Source organism: Aspergillus oryzae, chromosome 7 (genome assembly GCF_000184455.2).
Source record: "Aspergillus oryzae RIB40 DNA, chromosome 7".
NCBI lineage: Eukaryota > Fungi > Ascomycota > Eurotiomycetes > Eurotiales > Aspergillaceae > Aspergillus > Aspergillus oryzae.
The window spans coordinates 456,304-471,389 of NC_036441.1; the positions used below are offsets into that span (position 1 = coordinate 456,304).

At 47.1% G+C, this 15,086-nt stretch overlaps 6 protein-coding genes across 6 annotated transcripts; 3 read left to right on the plus strand and 3 right to left on the minus strand.

Annotated features, from left to right (window-relative positions):
* Positions 1-712: 712 nt before the first annotated feature.
* AO090011000171 (alpha/beta fold hydrolase) lies at positions 713-1,669 on the plus strand (the record flags this gene model as incomplete). Its single annotated transcript, XM_001825797.1, has 1 exon — positions 713-1,669. One exon carries the CDS (start codon positions 713-715, stop codon positions 1,667-1,669), a length of 957 nt encoding a protein of 318 aa, XP_001825849.1.
* Positions 1,670-2,287: 618 nt separating this feature from the next.
* On the plus strand, positions 2,288-4,465 carry AO090011000172 (ankyrin repeat domain-containing protein; the record flags this gene model as incomplete). The annotated part of the gene is made up of 1 exon (XM_001825798.1): positions 2,288-4,465. One exon carries the CDS (start codon positions 2,288-2,290, stop codon positions 4,463-4,465), a length of 2,178 nt encoding a protein of 725 aa, XP_001825850.1.
* Positions 4,466-6,763: 2,298 nt separating this feature from the next.
* On the plus strand, positions 6,764-8,145 carry AO090011000174 (putative histidine acid phosphatase; the record flags this gene model as incomplete). The annotated part of the gene is made up of 2 exons (XM_023232821.1): positions 6,764-7,372; positions 7,408-8,145. 2 exons carry the CDS (start codon positions 6,764-6,766, stop codon positions 8,143-8,145), a joined length of 1,347 nt encoding a protein of 448 aa, XP_023093391.1.
* An 800-nt stretch (positions 8,146-8,945) lies between these two features.
* AO090011000175 (uncharacterized protein) lies at positions 8,946-10,523 on the minus strand (the record flags this gene model as incomplete). Its single annotated transcript, XM_001825800.3, has 1 exon — positions 8,946-10,523. The coding sequence occupies one exon, from the start codon at positions 10,521-10,523 to the stop codon at positions 8,946-8,948; it is 1,578 nt and encodes a 525-aa protein (XP_001825852.3).
* Positions 10,524-12,194: 1,671 nt separating this feature from the next.
* AO090011000176 (alpha/beta hydrolase) lies at positions 12,195-12,972 on the minus strand (the record flags this gene model as incomplete). Its single annotated transcript, XM_023232822.1, has 2 exons — positions 12,195-12,362; positions 12,424-12,972. 2 exons carry the CDS (start codon positions 12,970-12,972, stop codon positions 12,195-12,197), a joined length of 717 nt encoding a protein of 238 aa, XP_023093392.1.
* Positions 12,973-13,204: 232 nt separating this feature from the next.
* Positions 13,205-14,094, minus strand: AO090011000177 (uncharacterized protein; the record flags this gene model as incomplete). Its single annotated transcript, XM_001825802.3, has 4 exons — positions 13,205-13,317; positions 13,376-13,635; positions 13,688-13,729; positions 13,781-14,094. The coding sequence occupies 4 exons, from the start codon at positions 14,092-14,094 to the stop codon at positions 13,205-13,207; spliced, it is 729 nt and encodes a 242-aa protein (XP_001825854.1).
* Positions 14,095-15,086: the final 992 nt, after the last annotated feature.

Here is a 15,086-nt window from a genome sequence, read left to right on the forward strand (position 1 = left end):
CTACGACTTGCTGCTCCATATTCGTTGCTCGTTGGTCAGAATGCTAGAAATAGTATGCTACGAAATCGAAATGGACTTTGGTTTATGTCAGAGTCCCCATCGAGATAACTTCAATGATCGCCAACCCGGCTCAGATAGACTAAGCCCGCTAATCTAACCTTCGAGACAACAGCATTCTGCCGAGGTGTCTTTCCCGGAAATCAAGAAGCTTCTCACCGAGCTTACCAATCCTCCACTGAAGTAGTTCAGTTACCTGACTAGTTAGTAAATAGGAAGAAGCAGACCAATACACACTTCACACGGACCCAATAGCAGTAAGCGTTTAGTACAATAAGCCTCCATACCAAAGTGGGACACGATGTTTTCCCTGCATAAGATTACACATATGCAGACGTTGACTGGCTTTGACACATGTGGCTATGCAAGTGCCGGCTCAATATTTGCGACTACGAAGAACGCTAAGCATAGCGCTAAGTTTCCTTGCCGTCGCATTAGATGGAGGTCCTCCTCTCTACATAAAAGCTGGCTCTCTGCCCCTCCATTACGACTTCACCATTTAAATACAGCCAGGCCAGTGCCAGGTAGCCAAAACATAGCAACTGGTTTAACTAGCCCAAGGCCTCATTCCGTTCAACTTATACATCATACAGAAGTTGTTTAGAACTCTACAAACCCTTGGAATTCAAGAAATTCATAAAATTATCACCCCACAATGTCCTCCTCAACCCTCCCCAAAAACGCCAGCCTCGTCAACATAGGCACCCACTCCCTTGCTCTCTACACTCACGGCCCAGAACCCAGCTGCCCCAAAGACCCCGTCGTCCTATTCATCTCAGGCGTGGCAAGCTCCAGCCTCAACTGGACAGCCGTAGTGCGGCTGCTCCCTCCCTCACTGCGAAGCTACACATACGACCGTTCCGGGTTTCGCAACTCCGAGCTCTCGCCGCTCGAGCCCACAGCCGAGAATATTGCTCTGGAGCTTTCTCTTCTCATTAAAAAAGCTCCCATTCTAAACCCTTTAATTATAGTGGGGCACTCCTGGGCCGGCGTGCTCATAAACGAGTTCATCGCGCTTACGGGAAATGGCCCCCACATCGCTGGTCTGGTTCTCGTCGATGCAAACCACGAGACTATGCCAGATATACTGAATGTTAATGATCCAGTTCTCTCGGTTATTGCTGAGGGCGTCCATCCATATGCTGGTAGGGGCATCGAGGCGGAGCATAAGTTCACCCAGGAAGAATGGGATGCATTTAAAAGCGATCAATTCTCGGAGAAGACCTTGTTGATCGGGGAGAAGGAGGACTCTGAGCACTACGCACCAAGCTTTGAGACGCTGCGGAAGAAGGAGCTGGGTAAAAAGCAGCCACTGGTTGGAGATAAGCCGGTTTATGTTATTGGGGGTATGCGGAGTAGGGATTGGAGTGGGTTGTACAAGGCAGGCGTTGAGAAGGGGAATGGAACTGAGGAACAGAGGAGCCATGTTAGGGAGTTGATTAGGACGGCTGATGAAAAGAGTGACGGTCTTATGAAGAAGCATTTGAAGCTTTCTACGAAGAGCAAGCTTGTGTTTGCTTATGAGAGTGGGCACTTTGTTCAGCTAACTCAGCCGGATATTGTGGTTGATGGTGTGAAATGGGTCCTCGAGAACTTACAACCATCTTCCTAGGTGGGGAGACTAAATAATGAAGGCTTTGTATTAACACGTATTATCCAGTATAGGGAATAGCTCTATGCTACATGTATACAAGCAACGCTGGGTGTGATACCGGGTTGTGTTTTGCAGAGCTGTTAGAGCAAAATTCGCTACGTACCTAGTAATTAGCTATATGGCTTATAGAAATAGGGTCTGTGTTATATATTGATCACTTGATCTATGTGATCTTAGTTCTATAGAGACAGCGTAGGATTGGATAAGTTATATCTAAAGGGTATCGTCCTATTGGTTCTATACAACCGACTCACGAGTTAAAGTCGATAGCAGATTGAACGCCTATTTCTGACCATGTTGAGACGTTGAATAGAGATAACGAGAACCCCAGTGAACCTTAAAAGACCAAGGACACATATGTATGGAGCTTCTAAGTAGTTCTATATCTCAGCTTTTTTAGAGAAATCGGCAGAAGAATCAGTGGAACATTGCTTGGCAAATACTCCCCGCTCGGCTAAACGATCCCCAACAAGATGAGTCAAATCCACAATCCCCGGACCCAGTCTCCCCTCAAAAACATTATGACACGATCCAATGAAACCCCATCCGCATATATCAGCCTCACGGTAACGACCAATGGTATCTAAACTACCTAATGAGATACTGCATGCTATTGCAGATCTGTTAGAACAGAATGACATTAATTCTCTCGCGAAATCAAACAGCCATGTATTCCCTGTCTTCAATTCCATCCTGTACCGAAAGAATATGCTAGAGTCTGATGGCTGGGCACTTATCTGGGGCATTATCAATCGTCAACACAATACAGTGGCATACGCACTCAGTACAGGAGCCACAGTTCTGGGTGAGGCGCTGGCCCTTGCCGTTGAGGATGGACAGGAGCAAGTCGTGCAATGGCTTCTGTCTGTCAAGTCTGCTGATTTCTCCCCGAAATATGACTTTCATGGACAATTCGCCAATTGGACCTCTCAACATCGCATTGCTTCCAAGTGCACAGCGGCCAGCTCAAAATGTATTGAGCAACTTAAGGGTCGTCAGCAGTGGGAACGTCATGGCACGTTTGATAATAGGTCACCTCTCTCACGGGCAGCCAGGGGAGGTCACTTGGGAATTGTGAAGCTTTTGATTGCATTTAACGGTGACGATCTGTCCGTGGAAGACTTGGATGGGAAGACTCCTCTCTTCCAAGCTGTAGAAAGGGGCTTTCTGGACATTGCCAAGGCATTGTTCAATACTGGGCACTGTGACCTGAATAGAACAGATAACGAATTCAAGACAGTATTATCGCATGCGGCGAGCTCCGGCAATGGTGACATAGTACAGTGGTTAATTAGATGTGGAGGTGCAATCAACCTTAATCACCAAGACAGATATGGTCAGACGGCGCTGCATTATGCTGCTGAACGCTCAGATGTGCCAACCACGAAGCTGCTGATCGAGTCTGGTAGAGTTGATCCAGATATTACAAACCTATATGATCTGACACCACTCCACATTGCTATTCAGCGATCAAATGCAGTGATCATAAAGCTGTTGACGGAGCCCAGGACAGTTGATCCGGACTTTAGAGTTACCAATAACTTCACACGGCTCTATGATGTTACGAAGAATCTCTATGTGTCCCAACCGATATTGTCCATCGAATCTGGCGAAGTGGATAACCACAGTCGTACACCGCTCCATGGTGCTACTGAGCACTCGCACGCGTCGCTCTTGGAACCCCTAAGGGACTTAAGTCGACTGGACTCTAACATTTCGGAGGAACACAGCCAGTTGATGCTTTCTCAGGCTATTATGAATTCCGATACCTCGACTTTAAGGCTTCTGATCTGTTCAGGCAAAATTGACTTGGACCGGATAGACAATGAAGGGCGCACACCACTTTCACGTGCCGCTAAGCACTCAGACAGATCAATTATAAAGCTATTGATTGACTCCGGCAGGGTCAACCTAGACTCCAAAGATAAAAACGGTAGAACGCCGCTATCATACGCCGCCGAGTACTCCGATGCGTCAACTGTAAAGCTTTTGATAGATTCTGGCAAAGTCGATGTGGATTCTAAAGATCATCAAGGGCGGACGCCGCTTTCCTATGCTGTCCAACACATGGACCTAAGCAATCTAACGAGGTTGGTAGTGTTATGGTGCCAAGGTGATCTGGAACCGGGGCTCAACCCAAATACTATCGTTCCCCGCAGGTCGCTTGCAGGCACTTCAACCTTGAAGACTTTGCTCGATTGTGGCAAAGCCGATCCCAACTCACGAGATCAACACGGTCAGACACCACTTGCATACGCCGCTGAATGGTCAGATTCGGCAACCATAAGACTTTTACTCGAGAATCCTTTGGTTGAAGTTGATTCAAAGGATAGATCAGGGAGAACTCCATTTTTTGAAGCTGTTGCAAATGGCAATTTCGCTGCAGCGGAGGTGCTTCTTGATTCAAAGATGGTCAATCCCAACCCCCGAGACAAGTATGGAGATGCACCGATATTCGAATTTATGGATCTCTACACTTCTCTCGAAACCCTCAATGATGATCAGGTATTGGATTGGAGCATCGAGGACACTGTTAAAACAGGCTACAACCGTCTTTTGAAATTGCTGCTCAGCAGGAGCGATGTGATTGTTGATTTTCGAGATCACCACGGTCAAACACCCCTTTTATACGCTGCCGAAGAATGTGGATACGACGTTGTCAGGCTTATGATAGAATCGGGAAAAGTCGATTTCGCAGAGCTCTATGCCCAAAGCCTTCCAGGTCAAACCGGTCCTCAACTGATGGAATCCTAGGAGTAGTGGAGTTACAACTTGAGTTAGTTCCATAGTACTGGTTTTAGCCGGTGTTTTGGAGAGATAGATCGATCATTGATGCCACATATCTAGTCCCTGGCAAGCCCTCTACCAGCAATGGTCCTCTGCCGATAGCTCACTGCTGCTATACTGCGTTGGCTAAATCCATGACGTGGGACTTTGGACTGCAGTCAAGAAGAAGCACTAAGCGATGTCGTCTTCGATGTTCGCATTTCTCATCTTCATAGTAATGGTAAAGAGTTTATTATTCTTTTCGCTATATGAATACTGAGCATATGATGGACCAATGCGGGTTCCATTGCAAATCTGAGCCCATGACATGGACATGATAGTGTCAGCCAGGCAGCCTCGGCTCAGTTTACTGCGTAGTAACCTCGTGTTATTTACCAAGATACTTGGTTGAGAAGTGCTGAACCAGTGTTGCAGCAGTCGAAAGTCCACTTGAAAGCGTCTTACAATATCAAATACTGGATCTCAGTACCATACTTTCGTCACTCAACGATCTATGTGTCATCGTCGCCCTGATGACCCTGTGCTGATATCATACCCCATGATTTGCTCTGTCATGATGAATTTATCTCATTTGATCAAGCAACATCTTCACCTGATATTTCAAAATCCCTGGCCCTCGATCTTCTACTTTTCTTCTGGAATCAAATGTCAATGGAACCGGCACCATCCATGTCGACAATGGCTGAACTCAACGACGTAATGCGAGACTTACTTCTAAGAGGTCGATTCTCTGACATGGAGATTCTTTGTCAAGGGGTCACTTTCAAAGTTCACCAGGCTATTGTTTTCACGCAGTCAAGCTATTTCCATAGCGCATTTTGTAATGGCTTCAAGGTATGATTGAAAGAAACATAAGTAAATCTTTCCAGCCGCTGAGTTGGCTTTTCTAGGAATCATGTCATTCTCTAGAGCTTCACTGGAAAACACAACCAGCTGTAAGGGTTTTAGTACACTTAAACCCTTAAAAATAGCCATCCTTAACAGTAGACTACTTGGCATCCATAAACTTATATTATATGCTCTTATTAATCTTGTTTCTCTCAATCTTTTAGTCGAGACATTTCACATATTGTTTGAGCTGTCCAGATTTACACCTTGGTGCTGAATTTAGCCTGTAGTTATCAGGCTTCCTAATACTGTGACGTGAATACAGAGGCGATTATTATTATAATTACATGATGAAAGACTCCTTGCGAGGCAATCCCGGTCGTTTTACCTGAATTGCCCGTACCAAGTACAGCGCACCATGGAGCCCTACTCCACCACTGCACAGGATAATATTCGACTATTACTCTTTCAGCAGCCTGCCAATATTTATACTAATTTCGCTTGGGCAATAATAATAAGTAGATAAATTACTTTGAAATTATTACCTATGATATCTATGAAATCTAGGACAAGGACAATCTTCAGCCCGGTCCATTTCAAAAGGGTTATGCCAACTCGACAGAATTGAAGAACAACGTGATTGTACTAGATCGGTCCATGATGATCGATCCACCAACTAGTCTACAATGACCCCAATACAAATAAAAGATATTTAACTTTTCCTTTAACTCAAACAAACCGATCCTGGAGGGTTCCTAGGTTCGGGCAGATTTAATGGGTTCCCCGAACCACTCTACGTCCATACCAAGCCTATACTTCAGCTAGCTATTACCACGACCAGGCAACAGTCAAGGGGATAATAGTAACAAGTTCAGCCAAGTTAGTAGTACCTACCCAGGGAGACTAAAACCTGAAAGATGGCAGTGACGTGGATATCGTACTGCTAGTAATAATAGTAGCAAAGGGGTATGACGTTGTGCGACAGGTAGGCCAGTTGCTGGCGGTAAACGGCGGCAGACGGCGGTGAATCCGTGACAGGGGAGTTAGCCCTATAAGCTGGTCAGACTAAGCGTCGTTTATTAAATGTGAGTCTCCGTTGTGATAAAGACAAGCAAGAAAAAGTACGGGTCGGCCACGGTATGACGTCATTAGTCTTATTCTTAGTCTAGAAGTGTTAGTCTGCATCTTTAATCTGCGCTGGACCCGCGCAAGTGGATCGAATGATGCATAGAATGAGGTAATGCCTGGAAAGCCACAGCCAAGTGGATTGTTTACTTGCTTTCTACTCTGGAGATACCTGAACCGGTATAGCTCCCATCTGTCCCAATTGACAACGACTAGCTGAGAATAAGCCCAACTCAATCGACTATAAATCCGCGGATCGCACCGCGAAGCTTAACCTACCATCAGCCCAACCCAGGTAAGCACAGGGGCAAAATGCAGCTCCTACCCGTCGCCCTACTCCTCGGAGCCCTAGCCGCTCCCACCGCCAGCGAGTCTTTCAATCCCCTCAACCACCTCGCTGGCATAGCTCCCTACCGCACCATCAACGACCCCCCATTAGAATCCGCCCCTCCACAGGGATGCAATGTAACAAAAGCCGCGTACCTAATCCGGCACGCAGCGATCTATGCCAACGATTTCGATTATGAAAGCTATCTCGAGCCTTTTGTGGAAAAGCTCCGCAACACAACCCAGGACTGGTCAAAAACGACAGACCTCAAGTTCCTGGCGAATTGGACCGCTCCTGTTGACGAAGAGCATCTCGAAAAAGTCACCAAGGTCGGATACAAGGAAGCTGTGGAGTTGGGCGTTAACTTCCGAACCCGCTATGCTAGTCTACCCCATCCGAGCAAAGTCTGGTCATCTTCAGCAGATAGAACGACTAAGACCGCCGCCGGGTTTATTGAGGGCTACACACTCAACAAAACCGCCGGGATGGATCTTGTGGAAGTGAAAGAAAAGAAGGATACAGGTGTGGACTCGCTCACCCCTTACAAAAGCTGTCCCGCGTATAGTGGGAGCTACGGCAGTGATCAGTCCCAGGTACATACCCCCTTACTTCATCTTGCCCATTTCAGCACCTAACAGGAGTAAATCAGGAATGGGTAGAGAAGTACACCGCACCCATCAAGGAAAGGCTTAATGCCCAGGCCCCCAATTTCAACTTCACCACTTCCGACATTGTGAGCATGTTCGAGTTCTGCGGCTACGAAACCGTCATTCGGGGTGACTCGCCTTTCTGTGCCACTACTCTGTTTTCCTCGAATGACTGGCTCGCCTTCGAATACGGTGAGGATATCACGTACTTCCATAACGTGGGGTATGGCAACTACGCATCGCCAAGAATCGGGTTTCCCTGGGTCAATGCTAGCTTTAATATCCTTTCTTCCAACTCCAGCCAAGATGTTTATGTCTCCTTCACGCACCGCGAGCTCCCACCGACTGTCATCACAGCCCTGGGTCTCTTTAACAACAGTGCCTTCTCGGGTACCGATAATGTGAATAAGACCATGCCGACGGATGAAATCAACTATGGCCGACAGTGGAAGAGCAGTGACATTTTGCCGTTCTTGACGAACATTGCCATTGAGAGGCTGAGTTGCGATAGCTATGGATACGACGAGGGCGATTATTACCGGGTGCTGGTGAACTCGAGCCCCCAACCCTTGGAAGATTGTCGCGGTGGACCGGGAGATAGTTGTAGTGCGACGAAGTTTGGGGATTTCGTAAAAGGTTTGGGTGAGAGATTTGGCGATTTTGTGGGCGCTTGTGGTGCACCGAAGAACGAGAGTCAAGTTGTAACTATCTATAACTAATTAGCTGGCGTGAGCTGAGTCGGGTGAGAGGCAAATGGGGAAGTGATATATAATGAGTAATGAATAATTATCTGGCATCTCTAAGTCCATTTTATGTATATTTTCGCTTTCAGTTCGCAAGGTATACACTCCAGACGATTGACTTCCTATCTAATACGGGATCTCTTATTATTGGCTAGATCATGTGTCTATCCGATCATAGATGCATCTCAGTCACAATTTGAAGAAAAAACAGGAAGGTCATGTATATCCATTACTGATTAATAGGTATTAAGCGTCTTTGATTACTTTGTTAGCTTCAGAAAAACAAAACATCGCCAATAGCAGACATATTACCACGTCCTTAACCAGGATTGGGGAGATTGACTGAGATAGAAGATGCAGACGGCAATAGTCGCCATGGGCCTACCGTTCCTCGAATATTTCCAGCTTCAGCTTCCATTATTTCCATATACGCCATAATGACAAACCGACCCTGTGTTTCTGCCTGACCGGCCGTCAAGGAGGGGTGAGGGTGGTATTGCCGAACATAGACACAGGGCTCGCTGAACCGGTTGTTGTTGCGCATCATCGTGAGGAGGGTTGGGCCCAGTCCAAGCCCAAATTGGTCGATTGACTCGAGAATGAAAATTGAGAGACATTGTATTGTGGGTGCTGCATCGGATTGCTAGAGCTTGAGACCTGCCTCTTAACAGGCGTAGCTGACAAGTACGCTCGCGGCGCTAAGCCTTCTGCTTTGCTTTTTGGTAAATAGCAAAGTGCCTATAGTTGGTATAGAACATTAGTACATGTCTCTTCATTCAAAAGCTGACGAGGAATAGGAATGGAATCAATCTTACCCAACCGTCGCCATACTCCTTCAAGATCTTAGCAGTTTGCCCCTGCTTGAGCTCTACATGCTTGGCACTAATTGGGTTGAAACTTATCTCTACCGTGTATACCTCTTCCACCGCACCCTTCGAGTCGACTGGTGTAATTTGGGGACTGGGTTCTTCAGCTTCTTTAGCCTCTTCGGATTCTTCGGGCTCCTCAGGCACACCAGGCAGCGATGTGGGTGTGACAGTCCGCGGTCTGGCACAGGTGTCCGCTTTCTGCGTATTATATGGCATCGATATATCCCCGCGTCGGTGGCCCTCTGGAGTCAAACTCTCTGTAGACGAAGAATATTCAGGGGGCTGTAGCTTTTCAATGTCGCGAGAACTAGTCTCGTCCAATGAACTAGTCTCGCTTGCGTCGGAGTGCCCGTCACATTGTTTACATGGACTTTCGCTTATGCTCAGGGACGAACGAGCGGCGACAGGGGTCGATTTCGTAGCAGATTTGGACAGGCTATAACTGCGCAACGTGGCCAGTCTCCTCTTGAAGAACGACAGTCTGGGGCCTTGGATATAACCTCCTTCTTCTAATGTATTCATACGCTTCCTTTCCGCCTTTGCATCTTGGACCTTTCTATACAGCCACCACAGGATAATGCCTGCCATTGCCGCCGTAGCAACCCCTAGAGTGATTGGGATTGCAAGCTTCTTAGCCTCGTTCGTACTGGTCGTAGTTGAGTTAGAGGGATTGCTCGTAGCCGTCGGCGTACCTGTGGTGCTGGAGCTTGACAGCGGCGGCGATGATTGCGTTGCCGTGTTCTCAGGGAGGGAGGATGTTGACGTAGGTTTGGTCGTTGAGCTAGGACTCCATTCATCAGGATGATAGAGTCCATCATCTGGCGTCCACTGCTGTGCCCCTTGACCGTTCGTGTTTGAGTACTCTGGGTGATACATCCCATCGTCTGGGGTACCTGCTCCTGCCTGAGGGAGGCTACTACTTGATGACCACTGTCCTCCGTTTCCATTTCCCCAAGTATTCTGGCCCTCGTACTGGCTGCTTTCATACGGTGTAGGTGCCTGTGATGGTGTTGGGGTCGCCTGCAGGCCGCTCCTCGTCATACTGGTTTGTGGGCTTTTCGCTTCAATGGAGGCCTTCCCTGCATTTGAACCGGTACTACCTGACGTCGTACCTTGTACCCATTGACCTCCTGATGCTGTCCCTGCCGTGCCCCAAGCGGCTGACCCGGATTGCGGCTGACCACTATCCTGGGACCATCCATATGCTCCTTGGCTTCCGGAGGAAGCGAGACCATTATCTGTGGCCGACTTCTTCGTCTCCTGGGTCCCCGCGGTCTTCCGGCCCGGGTGGTATAAACCATCATCCGGCGTTGATGATTGCGCTCCTCCATCCCATGACGAATCCTGATTTTGGGAGTTGAGGCCGGTGTTTGATTGTCTTTCTGTTAGACCAGGGGTCCATTGGTTGAACTGGCCGGCGCTACCACCCACGGTTTCAATGCCGCTGGGTTGCTCTGGCAGCAAGGAACCGTCGTTGGACTGCATGGCGACCAACTGAGTATCAATACCTTGCCCTGGGGCTACCGTAGGACTTCAATCGAAGTAGAGACCTTCTATGACTCTCAATAAAAGTTATAGAGACAACAATTCAAAGATTTGAATTACACGTTGAACAGTAACAGGTGTCACTGACACCCGAAAAGACAGTAAACACAACACCGCATTCCACGCGAAGAATGCGCCACGACCGACTTCAATTTTAATAGAACCTGAATTTTGCCCGCCCAGGAGATTTCGTCTTTCCAATGCCTCGTTCTCCTTACCAGACTAACTCCTACGACCGTCCATGCTTTGAAATGGTTGCATAGGAAACTGGGATTAAAATGTAAAGCTCGCGAATGTTTGTCATATATAATTGAGTTAATTCAAACACGAACAACACAATGGCTGCCTAATTTCTCTGAATTTTATTGAAGTTGACATTGACTCGAACCTGGCTCCTTGATTCCATGCAAGTTGATTCAGACATATTCTTAAAAAGTATATTGTTTGCTTTTCGCGATGTCATTGTAAACTTACAGAACAGAAAGAAGCCATACTCGGTTTAGCACATTCTTCGGAGTCGAGTCAACAAATATCCCACAGCTTTTGGAATCTGAAGATCGGAAAGGGATTTGCCCCTGCGCCCTAGCCGGCATTCTTGGGCTTGCCTGGCAGGACCACCACGACACAGAATAAGGTATGACTTGCATTGCTAAGTTGAATGTGAATTAGAATACGGTAAAACCCCGTTAGAAGCAAGTAATTCAGCGAGCGATTCAAATTACTTAAGACAAGGGATTCCCTTCAGTGGAATTCCTATATAGACTGGTAGTAACTGAGATTTGGAAGACTTTATATAATTATATTAAGTAAATATTAATTTTTCCGTGTAGTAAAAGGCATAAGAATACTCGTCTGTAGTATTTATAAGAAATTTGTATATTCCAGTAGACAATGCGCTGTATGGGCAAGATTTACTACTAACAAATAGTAAATATGTGATTATGTATATTTTCTTTTAAAAAAAACTATTATAATTGGATAAAAGGGCCCATTATACTTCTTTATAAAGAATTTGATATAGAGGATTAGATAGATTTATGAGATTTGCCTGTTTCGGCGTTTTAAGGAATTTTGTATGGTAATAGATTTCAGACATATGATTCGGTTGCTTATAGAGGGGTTTTACCATAGAGCATTGAATTATTATTGGAACACCTTGATATGGTTTCCCAGATTGCCGTCAAGGATAATTGGCTGATGTCATTTCATAGATTTCCTACATACCAAGCACAACGTACATACCGATCCTACTGGTGTGTCCTTAACCCTAGGTAAGACCCTTGCTTCTATACATTATGAAACGGACGAAAAGGGAAAGAAGATGTCTTAAGTCAGCCGGCCTTAAAAAGTTTTGATGTGAGGTATGGTTATTAACCTCTTTACTATTATCGTCATTAGATATTAATTATCTTTATTGGTCAATGTGCTTTACACCAGCGTCGATCGCTGACCATGCCGCCATTTTCGATTTACTCTCCCATCCTGGCTTCTTGGATCAACTAGGCCCTTTGTAATTCAGTAATACAAAGACCACCTTAACGGAGCTTGCTTCGAGACATCTTCTCAGAAATCATCATTAACGCCTTGAGAAGTTCCGCATCGTCCACAGACTCAAAGCCCCGCTTGAAAGCTCTTCGGCCAGACATCCGCATAAGTAAGGTTCGTAAAAAGAGGCACATCGATCTCGCAGATCGTCCCTTCCGCGGGCAACGTGCCATTGGAAAAGTAAGCCCGGACCACCTTGGCCGTACAAAGAGACGGCACGGACAGGGTAGTGTGCTATTACAAGTAGACGGATTAGCGGTGCGCTTTGAATGAAACGGGACCAGGAAACTCTTACCCCGTAGCCATTCTGCTCGAGCAGAACACTCCCTTCAAAAGTAGCGGTCAGGTTCTTCGCCGCCGCAAGCGGAGTACTCGAGTCATATCTGTTGCTAAGTACCAATACAGGGTGAGGTGTCTTTACATCGAAGTCACCAGTGTACCGTTCCTTGGCGTACATCTTCTTATTCCATTGTGCGCATCGCATGTCGGTATTGGCACCGTCACTCGCGATCCTGCTCAGAGATGCCCTTACATTGCTGTATGGTAGCACATCCGACATACTGGCTGATGCTGCCTTGTCGGAGCATCTGATACCGCTCTCTACCTCGTTGGAAGACGAGGTCAAAGACGCGGACAAACCGTATGATTTTACGGTCGAGTATACCTCGGAACTACCCAAGACGGTCGCGTTGCGGGTCTGTACGTAGTAAATGAGTTCTGAGGTCAATGGCCAGGAGTTTGGAGCGTATAGCGCTTCCTTGATGGTGGATTTGACGTCGGTGTATGTTATGATTCCTCCATTGCTTGGGATTGGGATGGGATTGAACTTGAGCTCGTCGAGCATCACATAAATCGCCGCTTCTAGGTTGGCGGCACTGCTGTAGATCTTTGCTAGAGGGCAAAGCTCTGGTGCGGCAAAGCAACCTGAGCAGAAGCCTTTCAAGACCGTGTCAACATCCGCAACGGCTTCCGCGTTACTTTGCAGAAGGAAAAGAAAAGGTCAGCTTTTTGTGGGTGGTAACAGAAGTATGTAATCCACTCAAGGTCCTGTTATGGATAAGAGAAAGCATCACTTACTATCCGTTGAAGTACTCAGCTGGATTATCCACACCATCAAGGGCCAGATATCCCATTCTTTCGGGGAACATAGCTGCCATGACAGCACCGACCGTAGTGCCATAGGAGATTCCTAGAGCGTGGCAGTCAGCACGGTGTACCATAGATACCGGTGGATTCGTGGTACCTACCCCAGTAATTCAGCAAAGCATTCTTTCCCCTGAGAGCATCAAGGACCTGCAACGTGTCCCTCGCCGCAAAGGTAGTTCCAATGAGACTTCCATTCTCGCCATTCTGGGCATAACATGCTTGTGCATAGTTTGTGCTCTGGGCCCATATTTCACCCCGGGCTGTATTAGACGCTGTGCCGTCGTTTGGAGCCTGAAGCGATGCAAGCTCCCTGGAGGAGTCATTGCTATAGCACGAAAATGGAATCGTGTTTCCGACACCCCTGGGAGAAGTGATTAGAATGATTCATATTCAAGTGAATCGGGGTCACAAACCGAGGGTTGAAGGTTATGACATCAGAGTGTCCACCGAGGATACTAAGGGATTTATGTCAGTATTTGAATAGAAAGATCTACCTGTCAACTTACGTTTGGAATTCCTTGCCATATGATCCAAGGCCCTCGAAGGAATTTACACCAGGGCCACCAAAGTTGACAAAGACAGGCTCTGCGGTTGCTTTCTTGGCCGCCGGCCATTTGCCGATATCCAGAGTCAAAGTCTTGTTGGATGTAGAATCTGTGTAGTCCAATGGCACGTCGAGTGTTCCGCAGATCATCGGCCCTGTGGCATTTGTTGGGTCGCAAAGTCCTTTCCATTGGATCTTGCCTAATTCCGCTTGCGTGAGAGAAGCAAGCGACGCCATGGACAGCAGTCCGGCAGTGAAAGATGAAGACTGCCTCATTATCAAGTCACAAGGAGTATTTCAATAGAGATAGAGTGGAACTGTTGAATAGTTGTAGAGACAACTCCAACCAGGAAAGCAGGAACTCAGCCCATTATTATATAGCAGGATCAATCAAGGCAGAGCCCTACCAATTCTCAGAATGGATCAATCCGCGAGGCAGCTGCTGGTCAAGGCTGACTCGGCCCCCAATGTGTTGATTGTCCACATGGCCCCATATTGATATCTATTCTAGCCCAATATGTCAGCATATCGCCCTACGGTCGGCAAGACGTGTGCCGTGCTGCAGCTAATGGTGGCTGAGGACAGAGATCGGCGCCCCAACTGGAGCCAAGATCAAATGGCTCCCGGAGTTGATAGGCCGAACATCTAAGTTACCACTTTGAGTTTAGCGCGAGGAAGTTCTACAAATCATGACTCGATTGAGATCGGCACCCGGCTAAGCTATTAGTGCAGACGCCTTGGAGGCTTGTATAGAATAGCCCCCACGGTTGACATCCGACAAGAGAGCATATGGAGCTGAGACTTCTAGAGACACAAGAAATATTGTCCAAGCTTGGCAAAGATATAATAGCCACCGTCCCACAGGCTTTGGGGGTTATATCTTCGGCATCTGAGATAGGCCCCGTAATCGATGTTTCTTCCTCGATCAACGGGTCGGCCGGATATATGATGACCTGGCCTCTGTACACGGCAGGGAAATCATCGGCCATGGAAAGTGAAGCCCGGAAGTGGATCATTCAACGTCTTCAGGATTTTGGCCACAACGCAGGAATCACACTAGCCCTGCAACTTGTGGAGGACATCATTAGGATAGATCAATGCGCCAACTGAGAATCCCCGACCCTGACCTCGGGACCTTTCCAACGATGACTGGAACGATTATCATGAATGAACATTGAGTGTGCACTAGTTCCTTTCTTTTCCCCTTTTTCTTTTTTCCTTAACTCCAGGCAGTGAGGTAATCCAAATTCGAGTAAGTACCAGTCAGC